General features: G+C 48.6%; 1 protein-coding gene across 1 annotated transcript in view; it reads right to left on the minus strand.

The window, feature by feature from the left end:
• The window catches only part of LRP4 (LDL receptor related protein 4), a 49,269-nt gene that overhangs the window by 15,602 nt on the left and 10,338 nt on the right, over window positions 1-23,329 (minus strand). Inside the window, exons 3-25 of the mRNA XM_023741807.1 lie at window positions 18,790-18,936; window positions 17,301-17,417; window positions 16,944-17,057; window positions 16,466-16,582; window positions 15,982-16,110; window positions 15,608-15,727; window positions 14,837-14,962; window positions 14,142-14,267; window positions 13,816-13,950; window positions 13,288-13,413; window positions 12,749-12,979; window positions 11,517-11,673; window positions 10,184-10,401; window positions 9,857-10,033; window positions 9,090-9,212; window positions 6,979-7,187; window positions 6,723-6,804; window positions 5,808-5,913; window positions 4,538-4,739; window positions 2,675-2,864; window positions 2,455-2,586; window positions 480-620; window positions 40-126 (exon numbers count right to left, since the gene is read on the minus strand). Of these exons, the coding sequence (XP_023597575.1) occupies window positions 40-126; window positions 480-620; window positions 2,455-2,586; window positions 2,675-2,864; window positions 4,538-4,739; window positions 5,808-5,913; window positions 6,723-6,804; window positions 6,979-7,187; window positions 9,090-9,212; window positions 9,857-10,033; window positions 10,184-10,401; window positions 11,517-11,673; window positions 12,749-12,979; window positions 13,288-13,413; window positions 13,816-13,950; window positions 14,142-14,267; window positions 14,837-14,962; window positions 15,608-15,727; window positions 15,982-16,110; window positions 16,466-16,582; window positions 16,944-17,057; window positions 17,301-17,417; window positions 18,790-18,936 (3,312 nt within the window). The remainder of the gene's footprint in view (window positions 1-39; window positions 127-479; window positions 621-2,454; window positions 2,587-2,674; window positions 2,865-4,537; window positions 4,740-5,807; window positions 5,914-6,722; window positions 6,805-6,978; window positions 7,188-9,089; window positions 9,213-9,856; window positions 10,034-10,183; window positions 10,402-11,516; window positions 11,674-12,748; window positions 12,980-13,287; window positions 13,414-13,815; window positions 13,951-14,141; window positions 14,268-14,836; window positions 14,963-15,607; window positions 15,728-15,981; window positions 16,111-16,465; window positions 16,583-16,943; window positions 17,058-17,300; window positions 17,418-18,789; window positions 18,937-23,329) is intronic.

The following is a 23,329-nucleotide window of genomic DNA, read 5'->3' on the forward strand; positions in this document are numbered from 1 at the left end:
AGCCAAACAGGTGGTCCCCGGGCTGGGAGGAAGCCCCACCTGTGGTGATGATGTCCTCATGCTGTGAGCCATCCAGATTGGCGCGGCTGATCCTGTGTAGCGTGCTGTCAGACCAGTACACTTTTCCTGGGGAGGGAAGGCTTGGCTTAGCCTGGACCCTCATCTCCCCAAAGGGACACACACAGCTGCCTCATGCCCTGTGACCCCTGGTCATGTCAGAGATACCTGTGCCCCTTAGCAGAGAAAATCAAGGGAAATATAGGAATACCATAGCAGGAGAGCTCTTGGCATAGATGGAGATGAAGGACCCAAAGCTATGCCCTCACAATCAGAGAGAAAGTGCTGTAGAGATGGGGTAGGGTTGTGCCCGAGGGTAAGGGAGCCCCCAGGCTCTTAGCAGGGGCAAAGGTGGAAGAAAAGGAAGGACAGTGGTTACTATGGGGCAGGGACAGATGGGTAGGTGGGAGGGTTACACAGACCTTCCTGGGGATCCACTCCAATGGCAATGGTGTTCTTCATGGTAATGTTGATTGGTACCACCACATCAGCAAAATAAGGGATGTCCAGGGAAACCATGCGTACATCTATCCTCCTGGCGAAGATGAGGAAACTGTTCATACCTGCACAGGTAGACAGAGAAGAAAAGGGGACAGTCACTCTAGTATAGCCATTAAGAGGATTTGGAGTCAGGCAAACTGAAGTTCATGCCCTGGCTCCACTTGCTTCTAGTAGTGTGATCCTGGGCAAGTTATTTAAATTATTTAAGCCTTGGGTTCCTCATCTGTAAAATGGGGCAATAATAGGGTGGCTGTAAGGACTAAAGGCACTTAGCAATGGGTCTCACACGTAATAAGAGCTCAATAAATGGGGGCTCTTTATTAATATTATGGAAGTGGCTCTCTTTGAAGGACCCTTTACCATGAAGTTTAAGAAATGGAATAAAGGGAGCCTTCAGTATGGATTACACCTCAACATAAAGAAAACAAAAATCCTCACAACTGGACCAATAAGCAACGTCATGATAAATGGAGAAAAGATTGAAGTTGTCAAGGTTTCATTTTACTTGAATCCACAATCAACACTCATGGAAGCAGCAGTTAAGAAATCAAATGACGTATTGCATTGGGCAAATCTGCTGCAAAAGACCTCTTAAAGTGTTAAAAAGCAAAGATGTCACTTTGAGGACTAAAGCACGCCTGACTCAAGCCATGGTATTTTCAGCTGCGTCATATGCATGCAAAAGTTGGACAATAAAGAAAGAAGACCAAAGAAGAATTGATACATTTGAATTACAGTGTTGGTGAAGAATATTGAATATACCATGGACTGCCAGAAGAACAAACAAATCTGTCTTGGGAATAGTATAGCCAGAATGCTCCTTAGACGCGAGGATGATGAGACTGTGTCTCACTTACTTTGGACGTGTGATCAGGAGGGACCAGTTCCTGGAGAAGGATATCATGCTTGGTAAAGCAGAGGGTCAGCGAAAAAGAGGCAGACCCTCAACGAGATGGATTGACACAGTGGCTGCAACAATGGGCTCAAACATGCTCAACCAACAATTGTGAGGATCGTACCGGCCTGGGCAGTGTTTCATTTTGTTGTACAGGGTCACTATGAGTTGGAAGTGACTCGACAGCACCTAACAGCAACAACAAAGACCTACAATTTGGGAGGCATAGTTCACAGGTCTTCTGTTAACTCCAGATTCCCTGGGAAGTTAGGATTCAAACTCAGCCTACAGGCAGTATCCCCCAGGGAGAAACCTTGACTTCCAACATCTGGGCAACCAGATCTGTTTCTGGAACCTTCCAATTAAGGCTGCCACATAAGTTGTGCTGGTTGTGTTTACAAAGGTGTTACATCCAAAGAGGGTGCCATTTACAGTGTAGAAATCATGTATTTTTATATTTATTATACAGTGAAACCTGTGAGAGCCAGAACTTGACAGGACTGCCTTGTTTTTCCAGGTCTCCAAAGTTTTCTACCTTTCACAGAGTGTAGTCACCACTTTTTTTTATTGCTTTTCATTTAGCGGAAAATATTTGAGTTTTCCTTCTCTGACAGGTTTCTGCCTTACACAGGTTCTGGCTTTCGCAGGCTTTAGTGTATCAACTTCACGGCAGATGGAAGTAAAGTGTCTGGTTCTAGCTAAAACAGTATATTATGACAATTTTCCAACAGATAAAAGTAAAATGTCTTGAAAAACAAGCACCTTTTCTTAGTATGCATGAAATCACCATAGGGACTAGTTGGACCCTACCTCCAATCCTGTCCATCTGCTCCCCTGGGCTTCCCCATTTTTCTAAAAGCTCTCAGTCTTTCTCCTAAGCTTCTAGAAGCACCAGGACATACAGGGTTTCTCAGACCACACTAGAACTCTTCTAGGGTAATGAGGAGAGTTACTTCCCTTTCCAGCTAGGCTGCATCCGGGTCTGTCATGCTTAGACTTACCTGAAGAACAGGTCTTGCCATCAGACAGCAAGTTGATGCCTGTCGGGCAGGTACAGCTGAAGCCGCTGGGATTTGGGGACCGAAGACACAGGTGACTACAGCCACCATTCTCTAGGGCACACGGTGTGGACACTGGGTAGGAAGAAGGAGGGGAGTCAATAAGGAGAACCAGGGCATAGAAAGGTCCAGGAAAAGCCAGTACAAGCCAAAGGCTGCTCACCTGGGGGCCGCCGGCGGTGGAAGACATGGATGTCCATGAGGTTCTCCAAGTTCTCCTGCAGGGTCTCCCGGTCCAGCCCCGTCAGCCGGTCGGCACTTTGTATGCTCTTGGTCTGCCAGTCAGTCCAATAGATGCGCTCTCCGTATAGAGTAAGTCCAAATGGGTGGGGTAGCTGGCTTCCAATCAGCACCTGCCAGAGCCCCAGCACTTGTGTCATCCCCCAGGAAGGTCCAACAGTACAGAGCAGTGATCAGGAGCTCAGAACGCAGCATTGCCACTACCACCAACTGTGTGACCCCAAGCAAGGGCTAGTTATGAAATCTCTCTGAGCCTGTCTACCAGTCTTAGATATGATCGTGGTAGTGTCTAGCTTCAAGGGTTGTGTGAGGTTTAAAAAAAATTATGTGTAATTTACGTAGCGTCAATGTATCTCTCCACAAATTGCTTGTTGTCGTTAGATGGTGTCAAGCCAGCATCTACTCATAGCGACCTTATATACAACAGAATGAAAAGTTGGCTTCACCTGTATCATCTTCATAATTGTTGCTATGTTTGAGCCCATTGTTACAGGCACAACTTTCTTAGTAGTTACAAAAGAAAAAATAGGAGCTTTTCAATGGATACAACCTTAAACCTGGCAATCAAAATTATTATCACCAATAATGGGACAAGCCAACATCAAGTACCTACTGATGATACACACTGAGAACTTAGGACATGACCTTACTACCGCAGAATTCCTGCCAAAACCAAATAATGTAAGTCTAATCACGAGGAAACACCAGACAAATCCACACTAAGGGACATTCTACCAAATAACTGGCCTTTACTCTAAAAATGCAAAGGTCAGGAAAGACACAGAAAGGATGAGAAAGTGTTTCAGATTAGAGTTTAAAGATACGTGATTCATAAACACAATGAATGGGTGATCCTGAATTGGATTCTGGATCAAAAAAGAAAAGCTATTAAGGACATATTGGAACAATTGGTGGTGAGATTGAATATGGACTGTGGATTAGACAGTAATATTGCATCAGTGTTAAATTTCCTGATTTTCACAATTCTACAGTTGTTATGCAAGACAATATCCTGTTCTTAGGATATATGCACTGAAATATTTTGAGGTCAAGGGACATGATGTCTCCAACTTAATCTCAGATGGCTAAGAAGAATTATTATATATATACAGAGAGAGAGAAAATGAACAAGAATGATAAAGCAAATGTGACAAACGTTAGTTATTGGTTCTTTTTACCACTCTGTCAGCTTTTTTATAAATTTGAAATTATAGCAAAATAAACAGTAACAAAAATAAAGAGGCAGGGTAGATATATCATGGGCTCAGTATGCAGTTGGTGATTAATTAGTGTTAGTTATGATGGTTGATGAAGTCCCTGGGTGGTGCAAACAGTTAACATGTCTGGCTGCTAACTGAAAGGTTGGAAGTTCCAGTCCACTCAGAAGTGCCTCAGAAGAAAGTCCTGGCAACCTACTTCCAAAAAATCAGCCATTGAAAACCTCACAGAGCACAGTTCTACTCTGACACACACAGGGTCACCATAAGTTAGAATCAACTTGATGACAACTGGTTGACCATAGTTGGTTGTTGATGATGGTTATCAGGGAAGTCTGTACGCTTATACCCCCAGCCCACAATCCACACAAATTCCCACTTTCCTTTCATCATCAACCAGCAGGGCCCATCAGACCCTGAGGGCAGCCACAGTCTCAGAGAAATAGCACACATTCCATGCTGGTTCCATAATCCCTATGTCCCCGTAGTTCCTGTCAGCTGCCAGCCAGTGAATGCTACCCTGCAGGCTGTCAGGGTTGTGAAAGGATGGTTGTGGGTGCCACCCTTACCTTCCTCTTGCTGCCATCCAGACCAGCAAATTCAATCGTCTTCATGCCAGCATCAGCCCAGTACAGTCGCTGGGACCCGTAGTCAATGGCCAGTCCATTAGGCCAGGTCAAATTAGAAGAGATGATGACCTGGCGGCCGGAGGCATCCATGCCAGCTCGTTCAATCTTGGGACTTGCACCCCAGTCAGTCCAATACATGTACCTGGGAACAGGCAAGGGAGGTCTTACAAGCATCCAGTTACTGCCCATTGGGGATTCAGGGTACCCAGGGTTTCAGGGTTTCTGCCTGCAGTAGTACCCTAGTCTCTTGCCTCAGCTCCCAGCCTTATCCCTGGGCTCAGAGCTTTCTCTGAAGGTCTGACATCTTCTATCACTGGCAAAAGGTACCCCAAACCCAAAGAACCGATTGTTGTCAAGTCGATTTCGACTCATAGTGACCCTATAGGATGGAGTAGAACTGCCCCATAGGGTTTCCAAGGCTTTAAATCTTTACGGAAGCAGACTGCCACATCTTTCTCCCAAGAAGCGGCTGGTGGGTTTGAACTACCAACCTTTCGGTTAGAAGCTTTAATCACTGTGCTACCAGGGCTCCTTCAAAGGTACCCCAGGGTCTTAATAAAGGCAGAACCCATTGCTGAAGGGGTACTCAGCAAATAAGGCTTATGTGGGAATAAAGAAAGAGGGCAAATGAAGACAGAGAATAAATGTTTCCTTGACTAGATGGGTTAAATAATCATGGAACCTAAATTTAACAGAATACTATTTAACCATTGAGAAGGACCAGGCAGATCTATACCACCAAATGGAAAAATAGTGAAGATATATAGTGAAAAACAAAAAACAAAGACAAATTACAAAATAGTATGTCATTTTTGTAAAACCAAAACCACTACAACAACAAATGTATATATCCACTTAGAAGAAAACCTGGAAAGAACTCCCTAAACTGTTAAACTGGTTATTACTGGACAGTAAGATAATAGGGAATTTTCACTCTCTACAAATTTAGTTATTTTATTTTTTTTTTTACAACAAATTACTTTTATAAGCAGAACAAAAAAAAAAAAAAAAAGAAAGAAAGAAAAACTTGAAAAAGTTTCTTTATCCACAGAGGGAACAGGGTTGTCACTATTCTCTGTGGTTGCTACAGCTGTCCTTGCTTCCTTGGAATGCCCATAAGATCTGACCAGTCTCCCCGGTTCCCAGGCTCCCCTCTAGTACTCAGGTCTGGGGGGTGGGTGGAGCTTGTTTCGAGGGGGCAGGCACTCACCCGCCCATGGGTTCCACCACTATGTCCCGGGGACGATCGAGGTTCTCCCAGATGAGTACTGTCCTCATGCTGCCATCTGTGTTGGCCACCTCAATCCGGTCTGTACCTACCAACAAGTAGAGGACAAAGATGCTAACTCTAAATCTTGTTCATTCACCCTCTTCCTTCCATGCTGAGCAAAGAGCCTGGCATGCCGTAGATGCTCAATAAATATTTTGTAACAGCAGCACAATGGATAATTAGTAAACTGAATTGTGAATAATTAGAAAGTATTTGTAACAGTGGCACAATGGATAATTAGTAAACAGAAGAAATTCAAGGAAGTGATTAGTCCCGTTTCTTGGAAGAGCAAGGCTTCCCCAAGTAAAGCAACCAGCTCTGTCCTATAATTTAAGACAATGCTTCCCAAACTGTAGTATGCATAAGAATCAGAAGAGCTTATTAAATAAAATACAGATTCCTGAACCTGACTCCCAAAGATTCTGATTCAGTAGGTCTAGGGTGGGGCCCAAGAATTTGCATTTCTAACAAGTTCCCAGGTGATACTGATGCTGCTGGTCCAGGGACCACGCTTTGAGTAGTGCTGGTTTAAAGCATTCCCCTTGTCTCCCACACCCATCTGGCTAACAGAAGATGCCCATTTTACCCAGAGAGTGATGGAAGGCAAACCACAGGGCTATAGGTTCCTTATCTGAAATGTCTCAAAATATTCCCAACATCAGCTACATAGCTGCCACTTGATTCATTTCAGCTCTGCAGCAGCCCACCACTCCTGACCTACCAAGGACTTCAGGCTAAGACGGAAGCAGTCTAGGAGGTACACTGGGCCCCTTCTACCTGAAGCCAAGGTTTTAAGTAATAAAAATCCCAGAGAGCCAGGCACCAGTGACAGAGGCCGTGGTTGCCCACACATACCTGCATCTGTCCAGTATAACTTGTTGGTGACCCAGTCAATGGCCAGGCCTGCAGGGCTCTCCAAACTGGTATCCACTACCACCTGGGCAGGAAGCAAAGCTCTATTACCAACGATACTTTTACCCAAGCTCTGGGGCCCAAACTCAGCCAATTCCCAAGGCTGACAAAGACATGGGAAGCCCTTACCCTGAAGAGGGTGGATTCCACCCGTTAATCTCTGCCCTCCCCAAGGGGCTGGGCCCACGCTGGGCCCTACCTCCTGTCCTGTTCCATCCCACTTGGCCCTGCTGATGGTGTCAGTGCTGACATCTGTCCAGTACACGTGGTCATCCCGGGAATCCCAGTCAAGGGCCACAGCACTGCGCACGTCAGCCAGTGGGATGACATCATCGGACAGGTCCTCGGTGTCAAAGCTGATCCGACGGATGTCCATCCTTCGGGCAAAAAGCAGGAACTTGTCAAGACCTGATCAAAGGCCGAAAGGGGTCTTCTTTTAATGCTCTAAATCCAGTAACAGTGACAGACACAGATGATCACCTGCGTGACATCTGGTTCAACCACACTTCTTGGGATTTGGTACCCTTCGCCCCCTATTCTTTGACACCTCAGGTGCACTTTTGAGCACTGGGCTGCCCATGCTGGCAGAACCAGACTTTGAGATCAAATGGAAATGGGTTCTATCCACAGCCCAGAATGGCATCCTTTTTAAGTGTCTATCAGCTCTCACCTCTACTTCTCTCTCCTCTTACTTTCCTTGTTTTTCTCAATCTCCTCCAGTGCACTGGCCAGATCACTGCCTCCCCTGCCTCTTGCTACTTCTCTGACTTCCATGACTGCTTCAGGCTTCAGCTGCTCCACTCCATCATCAAGATATCTTCCTCTTGCCCTTGTCTTCATGACTTTGGCCAATAATGACTATTAAGTGAGCACTGACTCCTTGCGAGGCACTGAGCTTGGTGCTTTTATTGCGTTGTCTCCTCTACCCTCACACCAATCCTTTGCAATACATATTATCCTTATTCTCATGTTTTAGAAGAGCAATCCTGAGGCTAACGGAGGTTAAATAACTTGCCCAGGATCATATGGCTACAAAACAACAGAGGTAGGACTTGAACTCAAGTCTGGTGATTTCAGAAATGTAACTTTGGCCACTCCCCTATACAGCATCTTACCAGCTACCTGGTCTGTCTGAATATTTCCCCAATACATTTTTCTGCCTGGAAAAGCACTTCTTGCCTAACTTTACCAACTGTTTTCTTCCAGGCTCTGGGAAACCCTTAAGGCGAGGCTCCTAGGGAAACCTCTTACATCTCACCAACACAATATGGGAAGAGCTGGGCACAAAAGAACGCGAAGGAGAAACTAGAATGAAATCGATATGTATTGAGTGAGTATTTCTCCTGTTTCCTCTCTGGAAAAAACCCAGATTCCGAGAGAATTTGATTTTAACTAGAGATAACTAAGAGGGTCAGTGGGGTACGAGCAGCTGCTGATGTGCGAGGAATTACCCCAGGCCCCTCGCTGGTCATGCCATATGCCTGGACCACTACTCTCTGGACTACTCTTAGGAAAAGTCACCTGTAGCTCTGAGCTATACAGAGCCACCCTCTCAAGGCAATAACCTTGCAGGAGCCCAAAGGAGGCCAAAGCAGCAGCTCAGGGAGAGACCAGGGCACTGGCACAGGAGACAGGGCATCCCATTGTCTTTTAGACACATATTTATCCAAGGCCTCTGTACATAGCAGGTCCATGGGTGATGCAAGTAGTTTGTGATTGGCTGTTAACCTAAAGGTTGGCAGTTCAAACCCACCCAGTGGCTCTGCAGAAAAAAGGGCTGGTAATCTGCTTCTGTAAAGATTACAGCCAAGAAAACCCTACTTTGTCACATGGAGTTGCCGTGAGTTAGAATCGACTAGAAGACAACAGGTTTGGTTTTTTCTATGTATACAGGGCATCATCAGAGATCCCAATTTTGCCTCCCTGGTTTTGGGACTGAAAGAAAGGCTTCAACAGGGTGAGGCTAAAGGTAAAAGGTAGGAAACCATGCCCCTGCTTTCTAGAAGGGCCTGGTACCCTCTTGCTGCCTATAGACAAATCATCCTACCTGGCAAAATGAAACACAGGCTGATTGCAGGTGTACATACTCTACTGGGTGGTGTCACTGAGCCATCAGCAACTACTGCTGAGCCCTCAGTCCTCAGCTTTGATATAGGAGTCCCCAGCTTCTTAAGTTCTTCCTCTCCGGGGGTGACCTGAGGAGCCTGTTGCTTCCCTACATCAGGCAATCTCTCAAACTCCTATCCCTCGTTCTTTCCATCCACCCTCAGAAGGCCCCTCCATCGAGGCTGGTGCCCCAGATCCACTTACTCTGGGCACAGGCGTGGCTGCTAATCTTGCGGAAACCAGTGGGGCAGGCGCAGGTGTAGTTCTGGCCACTGGGTAGACACAGGTGGGTGCAGCCTCCATTGTTGTCCCCACAGCGGTTTTTCCCTGCTCAATGAGCCCAGAGCAAAAGGACCCAGTAAGACCAAAGGTTTGCAAAGGTGGACCCAAGGCTAGAGAGTAGGGGGTTAGCTAGGATGTAAGCTCCTTGAAAAGGAGCCCTGATGGCACAGTGGTTAAAGCAATTGGCTGCTAACTGAAAGGTCAGCGGTTTGAACCCACCAGTTGCTCTGCAGGAGAAAGATGTGGCAGCCTGCTTCCATGATTACAGCCTTGGAAACCCTATGGGACAGTTCTACTCTGTCCTGTAGGGTTGCAATGAGACAGAATCAACTAGGCAGCAGTGGGTTTAAGCTCCCTGAAGGCAGGAACTGTGTCTTATTATTTTTTGTATCTGGCCCAGTTGCTAGCACAGTGAGTACGTGACACATAGGAGATGCCCTATAAATGTTTGCATGAATTATCTGGGAACAATAAAGCCAAATGAGTCAATTTCCTCATTCGTGAGTCTCAAAGTTGTACCACCCTAAATGTCCAGCAGAGGGAGGAGTTAGCCCATGTCAGCGTCAACCTCGAATTTTTCCCACCAGAAGCAAAGGCAACTGTGACAGGTGCAGGGGAGGTTCTCCAGGGTACCAAAGGCCACATCACTCATGAGGTTACTCTGGCTCACCCAATGGGCAGTACTGTACCTGGAGGCTGACGCTGGGGGTGCAAGGTGTGGATGTCCATTGGGAAGTGGAGCTTGTTGCGAATGATTTCCTGGTTCTTGCCCGTAAATTTGTTAGCACTGTTGATGCTTTTGGTGTGCCAGTCTGTCCAGTACAGACTGTCTTCAAACACCGTGATGGCAAAGGGATGTGGGAGGCCTGGGGAAAGTCCAGGAAGATCTCAGCCCAGATATGGCTTGCCACGGCCCCTGGGCCCAGGCCTGGCAACTTCACCCTCTGGCAAGGCTCCTGGGGGCAGGAACGGGACAAGGAGGATGAGAGATGAAGGAAAGCAGAAAAGGGCCTCACCCTGGCTAATGACAGCCTTGCGGTGACTCCCGTCCAGATTGGCCCTCTCGATGACGTGGTGCTTAGCATCCACCCAGTACATACGGTGCCCGGCATAGTCGATGGTGAGGCCATTGGGCCAGAAGAGATGCGTATCAGCGATGATGCGGCGTCTGGAGCCATCCATGCTGGAGGCTTCAATGCGGGGGGTGTTGCCCCAGTCTGTCCAGTAGATGGTACTAGTGAGGGAGAAAAGGCAACTGAGAGGCTGCTAGCACAGGGCAGGTAGGTAGCTGGGTTAGAAATCCAGCTTTTATCTATTTAACCCAGATGATTCCAACTAGTAGGAGATATATTCTGATTAGCCCACAGAGTGCTTTTTTTTAAAAAAAGAAAAAAAAAAAGTTTGAATTTAACTGTCTCTAAACAGGGCATTTATTCATTTAACTTTTTTTTTTTTAAGTGCCTATTATGGTCAGAGTCCCTGGGTGGTGCAAATAGTTAATACACTCAGCTGCTAACTGAAAGGTTGGAGGTTCGAGTCCACCCAGAGGCACCTCAGAAAAAAGGCCTGGCAATCCACTTCTGAAAAATCAGCCACTGAAAACCCTATGGAGCACAGTTCTGCTCTGACACTCATGAGGTCACCATGAGTCAGAACTGACTCAATGGCAACTGGTACTATGGGCACTATTCTCCATACTGGGGATACAGCAGTAGACAAAACAGACAAAAATCCCTACCCTTGTGGAATGGGCAATATAGTGTAATATTAATTAGGACAGGGACTTTCTTCCTTGTCACGTCTCTACCATTACCTACTGTATGTTTCATACACGTACACGTACACAATGGGTACACAATGGGTCTGAAGTTGATTCAGAACTGCAGGATCATAGAAAATCCCCCTATTGCCCTCAATTGACTGAACTGAATTTTAAAAAGCCAGAGGTTAAGAACTTCCATTTCAGGGGACTTTTTCTCTAATAACAATTACTATTAATTTTTATTAATTACCTCAACTCTGTGAGCTAATTAATAAAAATACTAAGCACCTATAATTTATCTAATGTGTATTGTGTACCATGGAAAATGCATCATCTCTTTTAATTTTCACACAACTATGAGGTAGGTATGATTTTTTAATCACCAATTTAGAAATAAGTAAACAGAAGCAGAGAGAGGTTAACTAACCAGCTCAGGCCACACAGCCAGTTACTTAAGAGCCAGGGCTCAGACCCAGACGTGTTGGGGTGCAGAGCCCATGACATTGACTCCACACTGTGAGGATGCCCCCTATAAAGCCTGCTCTAGAGATTACAGGAGGGATTTGGGAGACTGAGATATTACTCACCCCTCCATGGGGTGCAAGGCAATGGCCCGGGGCTTCTCGAGGTTCTGCCACAGCAGCACCTTCCGGTGGGCCCCATCCAGGTTGGCTACCTCAATCCTGGAGGTCCCCGAGTCGGTCCAGAAGAGTTTGTCATGGACCCAGTCCACAGCCAGGCCCCCTGGTGGAAAGAGGTAGCAGAAAGGTGTCAGGGATTTAGCCTAGGCTCCTCAGTGCCATAGTAACAAGAGACAACTTTTAGGTGAAGCACTTTCTTGGGACAGACACTATTCTAACCGTTTCACATGCACCAACTCATCTAATCCTCACAGCAACTCTGGGAGCCATGTAGTGTAATCCTCACAAAGATGAGGAAACCGAGGTTCAGAGAGGTCAAGTAACTGTCCGAGTTCCCACATTCCCTCCTCGCAGCCAACTATAGTCCTGTTTCCAGAATTCTGGATCCCTGACCCACACCCAGGGACATCCACTGCACTACCTCAGGGCTTGTCAGTTGTGCCCTAGGGTTCTGCAGAGGCACTTCAGAAGTTTCACAAGCTTTAGGTTCAACTATGCCCTATTCTAAATTCTAATCCACTTCACTTGCTTGTAGAATAGATTGAGATTACAAAGTGAACTGGTGGTGGTGGCGGTGGTTTTTTTTTTAATCGGTAACTATTTGAATAGCTGGGTGGAGCAAACAGTTAAAGGCTTGACTACTAGGCAAAAGGTTGGCAGTTTGAATCCACTAGAGGCACCTTGGAAGGCAGGCCTGGTGATCTGCTTCTGAAAGGTCACAGCCTTAAAAACTCTATGGAACAGTTCTATTCTGCACACATGGAATTGCCATGAGTTGGCATCTGCTGGACGGCAACTAACAACAACAACATCTGGGTCAATTAGAATATTCTTGATACTGAGCAATCAAAACAAAATTCAGAAATAAACTGGATAGTAAGGCCGATAGAAAACTGTACTGTCATCCATAAATTCCTGATTTTAAATGATGGCATTCATTCAAACAGTTTCATTGTTTTCACGAATTGAGCTCAGTAATAAGCGAACGTTATAAATCTGAATCTATCAAATTAACATATACTAACAAATGTTTTCTATATTGATGTTCCAGTTAAGATTTCACTGGAAAAAAAAAATTGTTCTGCTGCCCCAGGTTTGCAAGCTACTGGCCTGTTCCCTCCACCGTTGCTTTGCACACAACGTGGCCCTGCCCCTCCCCATGGGACCTCGTTCCCTACCTGGGCTCTCTAGCCCAGTAGACACAACCTCCTCCACGTTGCTGCCATTGAGGTTGGCCCGGAGGATCCGGTCTAGGGTGACATCTGACCAGAAGACCAGCTCGCGCCGGTGATGGAAGTCAAGGGCGATGGCGTTCTCCAGATTGTTGAGCAGTAGTGTGTACTCGGAGCGGTGCGGCAGCACCTGCCGGATGTCGATGCGATTGGCGAACAGTAGCACAGGCTCCGGCCCTGGGACACAGCATAGAAATGGGGCCCCACTGGGCTCCAGAGCTGTCCCTGGTGCCCATCAGCATGCACCCCTAGCTCCCTTGGCCGCTAGGGCATGCCCTGAGCACTCAGCGTCAGCGCTGGAAGAGAGGTGGACTCTGGACTATACTTCCCCCACGCCAGGGTCTTTCTTGGGTCCCAGAATGCAACCTGCTGCTCCATTTTACTGAGATGGAAATAGCTCTTAGCTAATCCCCGAGCACCAGAGCACCTGGCCTGTCTCCACACTCAGCCCTCTTCCCCCTCAGTCCAATGCCAACACCTCTTACCCAGAGCCTTGCAGCTGCGCCGGTCGGGCCGCAGTTCATAGCCCACTTCACACCAGCACTGGAAAGCCCCCTCACTGTTGGTGCAGCCTTGGCTGCAGTACCCCTCCTCAGCACATTCGTTCACATCTAGGAGGACCAGGCAGGATCAGATCTCCCTTCTGCCATTCTCCCACCCCCAACTCCCAGTCTGACTAGCTGCTTTCCTGCCCACATACCCATCTGCTTTCTAGATCTGGCAGGAAGGCTGTATAACAAGTGGTGAAGGGCTTTAGAGTCATGCAGACCTGGGCTGGAACCCCAACTCTGCTACTCACCAGCTGTGTGGCCTTCAGTAAGTTACTTAACCTCTCTGAGCTTCAGGTTCCCCACCTGTGAAATGGGAGGGGGGGACAATCCTCACCTCCTAGGGTTATTGTGATGATAAATGAGGTTACATCTGTCACATGCCTGACCCACAGCAAACACAGCTGCCTGTCTGCTGCCCCTGCCCAGCATCCTGGCCCTGTTCCAAACCAGGCCCCAGCTCACCCTGGCACGTGCGCCCATCCTCCGTGAGCCGGTAGCCTGTGTAGCAGGTACACTGCACTGCCCCCCGCACCATCTGGCACTTCTGGGAGCAGCCACCGTTGTTAACATTGCAGTTCTCCTCACCAGTCCGGGGCCCTGTGCCAACCAAGCCAGAGATGGGAGTTGAGCCCAGAATCCTCCTCCACACAGCCAACTTGGCATTCCACCTGGACCACGAAGAACAGCTCCCAAAGCAGCCAGAGTCCCTGGGGAGGATTCCCTTTGAGCTCTATGGGTGGGGTTCAGCCGCAAACCATGGGCCAGGCCCGCCCACTGAGGACACTCACGGCAGTTCTGCTGTGGGCTTTCATCGCTGTTGTCACCACAGTCATTGACCCCATTGCACAGCTTCCTCTGCCCAATGCAGCGCCCGTTCCAGCACAGGAACTGGTCCGAGGCACACTGGGGGCTTCCTAGAAGGGGAGGGCTTGTCACAGGAGGGCAGGGCTTGGGTCAACAAAAGGATGGAAGCCTGTCATTTTCTAGGGTGAGCTGGAGACAGATGAGACTCAAGGTGGGAGGGTTGGGGTCCAAGGCAGGAAACAGCTCAGACAGGGCTGGCTGAGTGTCTGCATTCGTTTTCTCCCCACGATACCACAGTGAGACAGTGAGGGATGTGGGATGGAATGAGAAAGTATATCTATGTGCCTGCACCAGGTGTGGCTGGGGGAGCTGCCTGCCACACCGAGTAGTCCTTGCTCACTAGACCAGCGTGAAAGGCACGGTGGTATGTGAGTTAGAATGTGAGCAGCAAGTGAAACTCGCAGCCATTGTGCTCCAGGCCCTAAGGCTGCAGGTCAACAGAGGCACCTGGACTTGATCCTGGTAACTGGGAAGGATAGGAAAAATCCAGACCCTGGCCAAGTTCTGAATAAAGCATCAGCTCAGCCCAACTAGATAAACAACAGTAATATCCTCTTTCCATCCCGTCCCCACCCCGACTACAGGCTAAGGGGTTTGGGGTAGCCATGGGAAACTCCACCTGTGTTCTCACAGTTCTCTTCATCACTGTTGTCTGCACAGTCATCCTCCCCATCACAGCGCCAGGACAGGCGGACACAGCGCCCTGACCGACAGCGGAACTGTTCTGCTGTGCACATTGAGGTGGCTGGGCAAAGCAAAAGCCTAGTGAAAGGCTGGCCCCATCAGCCTGAAACTCCACCCTGACACCCAGAGCTGTGCTTTACGTGGTGCCCATGCCCGAGCCAGTCTCCCTGACGTCACCCTCACTGCTGGCCCCCACAGCATCTTCGTGTGAATCAGAAAAAGGTGCCCTTTCCTCAAGACACTTTGGAGTCTCTGGGTAGTGCTAGTGCAAACAGTTAAGTGCTTGGCTACTGACTGAAAGGTTGGTGGTTCAAATCCACCCAGAGGCACTTTGGAAGAAAGGGCTGACAACCTACTTCTGAAAGATCACAGCCATTGAAAACCCTATGGAGCACAGTTTTACTCTGACATGCATGGGGTTGCCATGAGTCAGAATTAACTCATAGGCAACTGGTTTGGCTTTTTTTTCCCCTCAAGACACTTTACTGCCATCGGCTAAAAAATTGTTGTGATGAATTTATAAAACTGATATCTATCATGTGAATGGCATCACTTTGGATATAGTGCTCTATGCAGTGCCTAACCTGCACAACTGTACACAGTGGTCCTGTCTAATGTTTCCAAGCTTTATCCATGGTGGCCTCTTTGAATCCACAAGCCCTCTCCCTAGTCCCAGCTCAGCCCTTTGGTGCCATCCCCCACTCACTGCAGTTGCGTTCATCAGACTGGTCATCACAGTCCGTGTCACCATCACAGCGCCAGCCTGCATTGATGCACAGGCCGCTGTCACACATGAATTCTCCAGAGCGGCAGGGCTGGTGGGAGGCTAGGGAGACACAGCAGACTCCTGTCTCTAGCCAGTCTGTGCACACAGTGTCCCATGGCAAACTAGAAAGCCTCAGCCCCAGCACTGAGGCTCCATCTCTGCCCAACAACCACCAGTCGCTGGGAATCCAGAAACGCCTCCCCTGAGCTCCTGCCCTAGCTGGCACCTGTGGCTTGCCACCCGAGGAGTTCCTCCCAGCCCCAGCCTCCCCCCAGCCTCCCCTCCTCCCGTTGGCCGCTGGCCAGAGCACTCACAGCAGTCAGACTCGTCTGACCAGTCTCCGCAGTCATCATCGCCGTCACAGTGGTAGATATCGAGGATGCAGCGGCCGTAGGCACACTGAAACTCCTCCAGGCTGCAGGGGGGCACTGGTACTGCTGAGGCTGGAGTGAAGGCAGGGGTGGGGAGTGGTATACACTCAGGCCTGGATGGAGGAGAGGGGCCCCAACTCCTCAACCAGGCAAGATGCTCAGGTAGGGCACCTTCCTTAAGGGCAATGTCACGAGGTTTCACTTGGGATGGCCCTTATAGACTCCCACATTCAAGTGGGCCGAAAGGAAACCCCTCTTCCCATCTAGGGAACCTGGCCCTGACCTAGCCCAGCCTAGGAGGAGCTGGTTCTTAGGAACCCACCCTCCTTGTCCACTGTACATGCCCTCCTGACCTTGACTCTTAGTCTGTGGGATGGAGCCCTTTGCCCTCTCCCAGCCCAACAGCCTGAGGTCTGAGGCCACTCACGACAGCTCTCCTCATCAGAGCCATCTTTGCAGTCAGTGTCACCATCGCAGTACCAGTGCTCAGCAATGCAGCTTCCATCACTGCAGCGGAATTCCTTGTCGGAGCACTTGCGCATGTCTGGGGGGACACAACAGGACAGCAGTCTTGAGGGAGCCCTGCAGAGAACCCCATTACCATCCGCCCTGACTCCCAACATTGCTGCCCCTGGGGATCTGACCCAGCCCTTCCCCACAGTCTGCACAGATTTGGTGTAGACTCTTCAGGGAAAGCTGAGGCCCTGGAGAGACAGGGCCTCAGATTCTGGTTCCATGGTTCCTGGGTGGGGTCTGGACTGCTCTGCCCTCCTACCTTCTTCCAGCTGCTCCAGATACCTGGGGCAGTTCAAGGTCAGGCAGTGCTAGAGGGCCATTGCTGCAATCTCCTCCATGGCCGGGTCAGTCACCGGCCAACCTGCCTGCCTCCCTGGACCACCACTCACCACACTGCTCATCACTGTTGTCACCGCAGTCATTGTCACCATCGCAGTGCCACAGACTCCGGATGCAGTAGCCGTTCTGGCAGGGGAACTCATCCTCCTCACACTCCCGGGGGGCTGTGGGTGTGGGCACAGAGCAGTCAGGCTGCAGGCAGTGGGGTGCCAGTGCCAGAAAGCACAACCTAACGCCTTCTAGAGCAGTCAAGACACGCCAGTGCTGCCCGGAGGAATTGGGAGGAGATGCCTGCATCCCAGGAGCTTATCTGTCCCAGAGAGGAGCTGAAAACTCAAGGTCTGATGTGGGCCCAGGGCATCATTTTTCTAACTGATGGAGTCCACCTGGCCCCTGCCAACACTCACGGCAGTCCTGCTCGTCCGAGTCGTCCTCACAGTCATTGTCCCCATCACACACCCAGGAGCGGCGGATGCACTTGCCATTGTCACAGTGAAAGTCAAGAGGGGAGCAGGTTGGCAGCACTGAGTCCCGGAAAAAGAAGGGGAAGTTAGTCAATCCAGTATCCTTACTCAGGCAGGCTAAACTGGGCCAGAAAACCTTTAAAAACACCCCTTGTTCCAAATCTTTCTGTCCTTCTTACAGTTCTTCCTCACAGACTCCTATGCCTGACCCAGCTGATGGAGATGCTAAGCAGAAACTGCAGCTAAGAAGAGAAAATACTAGAAGGGAATGGTGACTAGGGGTTCACAGGGCAGGGGAAGAAGACCAACCCCAACCCAACCCATTGCTGGCGAGTTGATTCTGACTCATAATGACCCTGCAGGACAGAGTAGAACTGCTCCGCAGGGCTTCCAAAGCTGTAATCTTTACAGAAGCAGATTGCCACATCTTTCTCCCGTGCAGCAGCTGGTGGGTTTGAACCGCTGACCTTTTGGTTAGCAGCCAAGCACTTAACCACTGTGCTATCAGGGCTCCTTAAGAACAACCCAAGAAGTCAAAACCACTCAGAAAGCAGTAAGAAAAACATGAGCAAGAGAATGAAGTGTTTTTTTCTTCTTCCATCTTGCTAAACAATGACTGACGCATCTGAGCTCAATTTGCAGTTCTAGAATTTCATTACTTATCACACTGAGTAAGTCAGTTACCCTCTCTTAGCTGTCGTTTCTTTGACTGTACAATGGGGGTAATTATACCCGGCTTACAGAGGTCTTTTGAGATAATGCGTATGAAAGTGAGGCATTTATCATCATCACAATTAGCTGAACTGGTTAGGGTTAATGAGGTCCAGGTTGTAGCTTCGTTCTCATTAGCCTAATTAGCCACCTTCAGCAGATGTAGACGTTGCAGGTCAGAGATTGCCCCCCTAAACCCAGACAACTGGCTTAGCAGTGATATTTCTATATCTCCAAGATGGAACACCCAAGCCTACTGTACTATACAACTATACAATATTACTACAAGGAAAACTTGCAACATTTATGATAAAAAAGGTGTAATTGTGCAGAATATCATGACTAGAAACAGAAATAATCTGCATCCATGTATAGTATAAAAATAAAAAATGCATAGTCACATAAATACAGAGGGATCTATTTAAAGAGACTACCTGTTGTTCCAAGGGGTTTTTTTTTTTCCCTTCTACATTGGTTTGTAAGTTTCTTTTATTGGACATATATGCATGGATGCACCAGTAGAAATTTGGGTGGGTGGGGGAATTAGGGCCACATATACTGTGAAGAAACCACCCCCTGTCAATATCTGTCACCCTTGCAAGAGTCCAAGTGTCTGAGTGTGATGCAATTGTTTCACAGAACATTCCATGAGGCTTGTCCTTGTTCCCCAACCCCCAGGTCCTTTCTACCACTTCCCACCACCCTGTGGGAAGGTTCTTACTACATCCATCCTCATCGCTGTGGTCCCCGCAGTCGTTGTCTCCATCACACTGCCACTGGGCGGGGATGCAGGTACACTCGCCGAGGGCACTCACCGCACACGTGAAGTGGCTCCGACCACAAGCACACTCGGGGCTGCTGGCCAGGCCTGGGCAGAGGGAAAACGAACCAGTGAGGGCTCAGGTTCCCACTCAATCACAGTTCATTCCAGGGGTGGGATACAGGAGCGTAGCCCAAGGGCACAGTCACCCAGGGGGCCATAGTGACACTTCAGGAGAGCTGCAGATGACCTAATCATGCCTTCCTGCCCCTTCTCTAGGGCATAAATGGTCAGGAAAATGCCCTCTGACTTTGGGCTCACAAACTGTCCAGGTGCCACCTCTATGACAGGGCTTTTCTGCCCAAAGACAAATTATGCCACTTGGAGGGTTGGTGCTCTTGAGAAAGGGGAGCAGGGGACAGAAGGGGCAATGCTGGGAGGTCTCCATTTCCTTCCCTCCAAAACTAGGTTGAGATATAGATGCCTTTGCCTCTATCCAGTACCAGACCTGCAGACCCTGGCCAGGAAGGGTGAGATATATTAGTGGGAATAAAATCCTGGCATTTCTTTAGAAGGAAACCCTGATAGCGTAGTGGTTAAGTGCTACAGCTGCTAACCGAAAGGTCGGCAGTTCAAATCCACCAGGTGCTCCTTGGAAACACTGTGGGGCATTTCTACTCTCTTATACAGTTGCTATGAGTTGGAATCAACTTGACAGCAATGAGTTGGAATCGACTCGACAGCAATGGGTTCGGGTTCCTTTAGAAATAAAGAGTCCACACAGGGGAGGAGGGAACAGAGGAGGGTGACCAGGAGGAGTGGGGAAAGAACCAGGCCGAATCAGGGGTGAGTAACTGGGACCAGGACCAGGGCCTTCCTGTCTGTGGGACAGGCCACAGCCTAGAGAAAGGCTGGGAGAGGCAGCCCCTCCCCCATCCTCCGAAGCATGCAGCTGGGCTTCCCTATTGAGCATCTAGCTATCTGCCTGGCCAAGTCCCATGACCGGCTGCTGTGCCCCCTCCCCAGCGTGCCCAGCATGATGCCCTGGGATGGCGTGTGAATGGCTCGGTGCCCCTGCTCCAGCCTCAGCTGGAACAAAGGGTTCTGCCGGGGTCAATCTCCCCCTTCTCAGCATTCATCTAACCCGCTGGGCTGTTTGCAGCTGGGGAAAGAGGGGGCCACAGTTCACTGCCGATCTCCCCCTCGCTTTCTCCTCTCCTTCCTCCCATCAGCTGGGCCTTGCCCTCAGACTGGGCTGGAACGAGGAAGGAGTCAGCTCCTAAATTACCACCCCTCTTCCCATTTCTATTTACCTGGCCTAGCTTCTCTCTCTTGGCTCATCTCCTTGATGTACATTCTTTCCTCACAATAGAAATCTTTGGCCTGTGTAACCAAACATCTCCCAGGACTGAGATACTGGGCTTGAGAGCTAGGACTATAGCTTTGGGGGGACATCTAGGTCAACTGGCATAACATAGTCCATAAAGACCTAATTTAGTGAGTAGCAACTGGGGTCTTAAAAGCTTATGAGCAGCCATCTAAGTTATAACCATTGGTCTCTTTCCATCCAGAGCAAAGAAGAGTGAAGAAAAACAAAAACTCAAAGAAACAATTAGTCCAAAGGACTAATGGATCACATGAACCACAGCCTCTACTAACCTGAGACCAGAAGAACTAGATGGTGCCCTGCTACCATCACTGATCACTCTGACTGGGATCACAACAGAAGGACAGAGTGGGAGAAAAAGGTAGAACAAAATTCAAATTCATAAAAAAGAGCAGACTTACTAGTCTGATAGAAACTGGTAGAACCCCTGGGACTATGGCCCTTAGACACCCTTCTAACTTAGAACTGAAGCCACTCCCAGAGATGACCTTTTCAGCCACATAAAAGACAGGCCTATAAAGTGAACAATAACACCCAGGAGGAACATGCTCCTCAGAATAATCAACTATACGAGACCAAAAGGGCAGTATTAGCCCAAAAGCAGAGTTAAAGCAGGAAGTGGTAGGAAAACTGGGCAAATGGAAACGGGGAACCCGAGGTGGAAATGGGGAGAGTGCTGACATATTGTATGCATTGCAACCAATGTCACAGAATAATCTGTGTATAAACTGCTGAACGGGAAACTAATTTTCTCTGTAAACTTTCACCTAAACCACAATAAAAAACATATATATATATAAAATCTTTGGCCTGCTTAGGGCCAAGAATGAAAGGGTATGCTACTCTCCCCTCCAAGAGCTGGGAGAGCTCTAGACCCCTCCTTCTTCACTTCAACCCCAAGGATGAGTGGGAGCACAAGGCAGGACTTCCTAACCTGTGGATGGATGGACGGATGGATGGATGGATGGATGGATGGATGGATGGATGGATGGAAGGATGGATGCGATCTGTGAACTCCTGAAACTGCAGGCAAAATGTATGTTTCTGGGATAAGGGACTACAGCTTTCACCAGATTCTCAACTGAGGCTTTGACTTCTCCCTCCAGATGCTTAGAGAATGAGCTGTCCTAGAAAAGATGCAGGATTTCCTGCAGAAGCCACGGGAAGTCTGGGAGGTATAGCATCTCTGTATTTCCCAGGAAGGTGCACTCCAAGCCCAGTGCTTCTGTCTCCCTAGGTTACTCTGCAAGTTCTGGACAAGGAATTCTTTCCCAGGGAAGCCCTGAAGACCCAGCCTCACCCTCTCAGGCCTGTTCTGGGAGCACTGAGAAGGGATTACAGACCCTGGGCAACAGAGCTTGAGGAACTTTTATAGTGTGACCAGCTTGTCATAGCTACAGGCACCCAGGGGTATTTAGAGTGTTCTGGCTACATTACACAGGAAAGAGTAAGTATTCCAGAGAACTCCATGTAATGGGACTCCTCAACACACAGATCCCCTTCGTGGGGAGGCATGGGGAGAAGGAATGATAAGGTTAAATCAGGGGTTCTCAACCAGGGATGATTTTGTTCCCCAGGGGACATTTGACAATGTCTGGAGACATTTTTGGTCGTCATGGCTGGCAGTGCTACTGGCAGACAAGCCAGGGACGCTGCTAAACACCCTACAATGCACAGGACAGCCCCACAACAAAGAATTATCGGCTCAAAAAGGCAACAGCGCTGAGGCTGAAAACATGCTGCTAGCACACAACAGAAGGAAGTAGGGATGTACCAACGGGAAGTTGGAGGTGAAAGGGTAACAAGAACAGAAAGGAAGAAGGGGTCCTGGAGGGAGGAGGAAAAAGCCTTGAATCTGGAGCAGACAGAGCTGAGTTCCACTGACCAGCTGTGTGACGGACTTAACGCCCCAACCTCAGTTTCCTCATTTGTAAAAAAGCCACAAAGGTTGGACAAGAAAATATATGTGGAAGAAACTAACCTTGTACCTTGGCACACCAAAGATGCTCAATAAAATTGAGGCTGGGAGAGTGCAAGTGTGGGCGTATGAAAGCTACATTTTCCCCAGAAGCTTTGATTTTAAGAAGCTGAGCATCAGCATTGGGAGAGCAAGGAGAACAGCAGTTTCCTGGGGCTGCATGCAAGAGAAAAGGATACCGAAGGCAAAGAGGAGCCCTTGGACCAGTTTTCTAGGGCCCCACCCCCGCTTTTGGCTCAGCAAAAGCAGGAATCCCGATTTCACCGTGCAGACTTCAGGAACAAAGCATTCCACTGGAGGAGCATCGAGTTAGTTGCAGGCAGCGGGAGAGTCAGACTTCCTGCATGTTAGAGCAGCATCTGAACGTCAGCACCGTGAAGGTCAGGCAGCTGTAGGCCAGCAAGCCGTTGACTTGGGCGTTCATACAGTAAACAGACACACGACACTACAAAGTGTAAGCTCTCCTGGACAACTGCAGCCCCTCTGGGTCCCTGGAGGGGGAATTCTGCCTTTTCACTCAAGTCCTGGCTGTAATCATGAAGGGCAGCTTTTAACCCTTGTTAACTAAGAGAATGGTGAGTGAAGAAAGGAAACCAATGTCCGTGGGTGACAAAATACAGTTTTCATTTTAACAGGTTTTGGGTTAGAATACTCAGCTATGCTTCTGGCCATGAAAGCCTTTTGCCAGCCTCACAGCAAGTTCCCTGGGCCCCCAAGGGCCTGGGTCTAGCCTCCTGACCTAATGCAATTCAGTAAGGGAAAGGTCTCTCTCCAAGGTGTTCTGATTATCAAAGCACCTATCTTTTGAGATACAAGTTAATGTATTCATAGGGCCTTCCAAGTCTCACCACTTAACACCTCACCTCCCTTGCCTCAGCTACCTTACCAATTTCCCACTGCTTTCCTTCAAGGGAAAAAAGGGAAACAGTCAACTAGTATAGGAGACAAAGTATAACATGGTAGTAGAGAGCATAGATTCTGAAATCAGAGAAACTGGGGTTCAAATCCTGGTTCTGCCACTTAACTGTACAACTTTGAGCAAGTCACTTAATGTCTCTGAGCCTCAGTTTCCTCCTCTGTAAATGGAAATAATAATAGTACTACCTCAAAGTTTTTTGGTGAATATTAAATTAAAT

This window comes from Trichechus manatus, unplaced genomic scaffold (assembly GCF_000243295.1).
Source record: "Trichechus manatus latirostris isolate Lorelei unplaced genomic scaffold, TriManLat1.0 scaffold00191, whole genome shotgun sequence".
In the NCBI taxonomy this organism is placed as follows: Eukaryota; Metazoa; Chordata; class Mammalia; order Sirenia; family Trichechidae; genus Trichechus; species Trichechus manatus.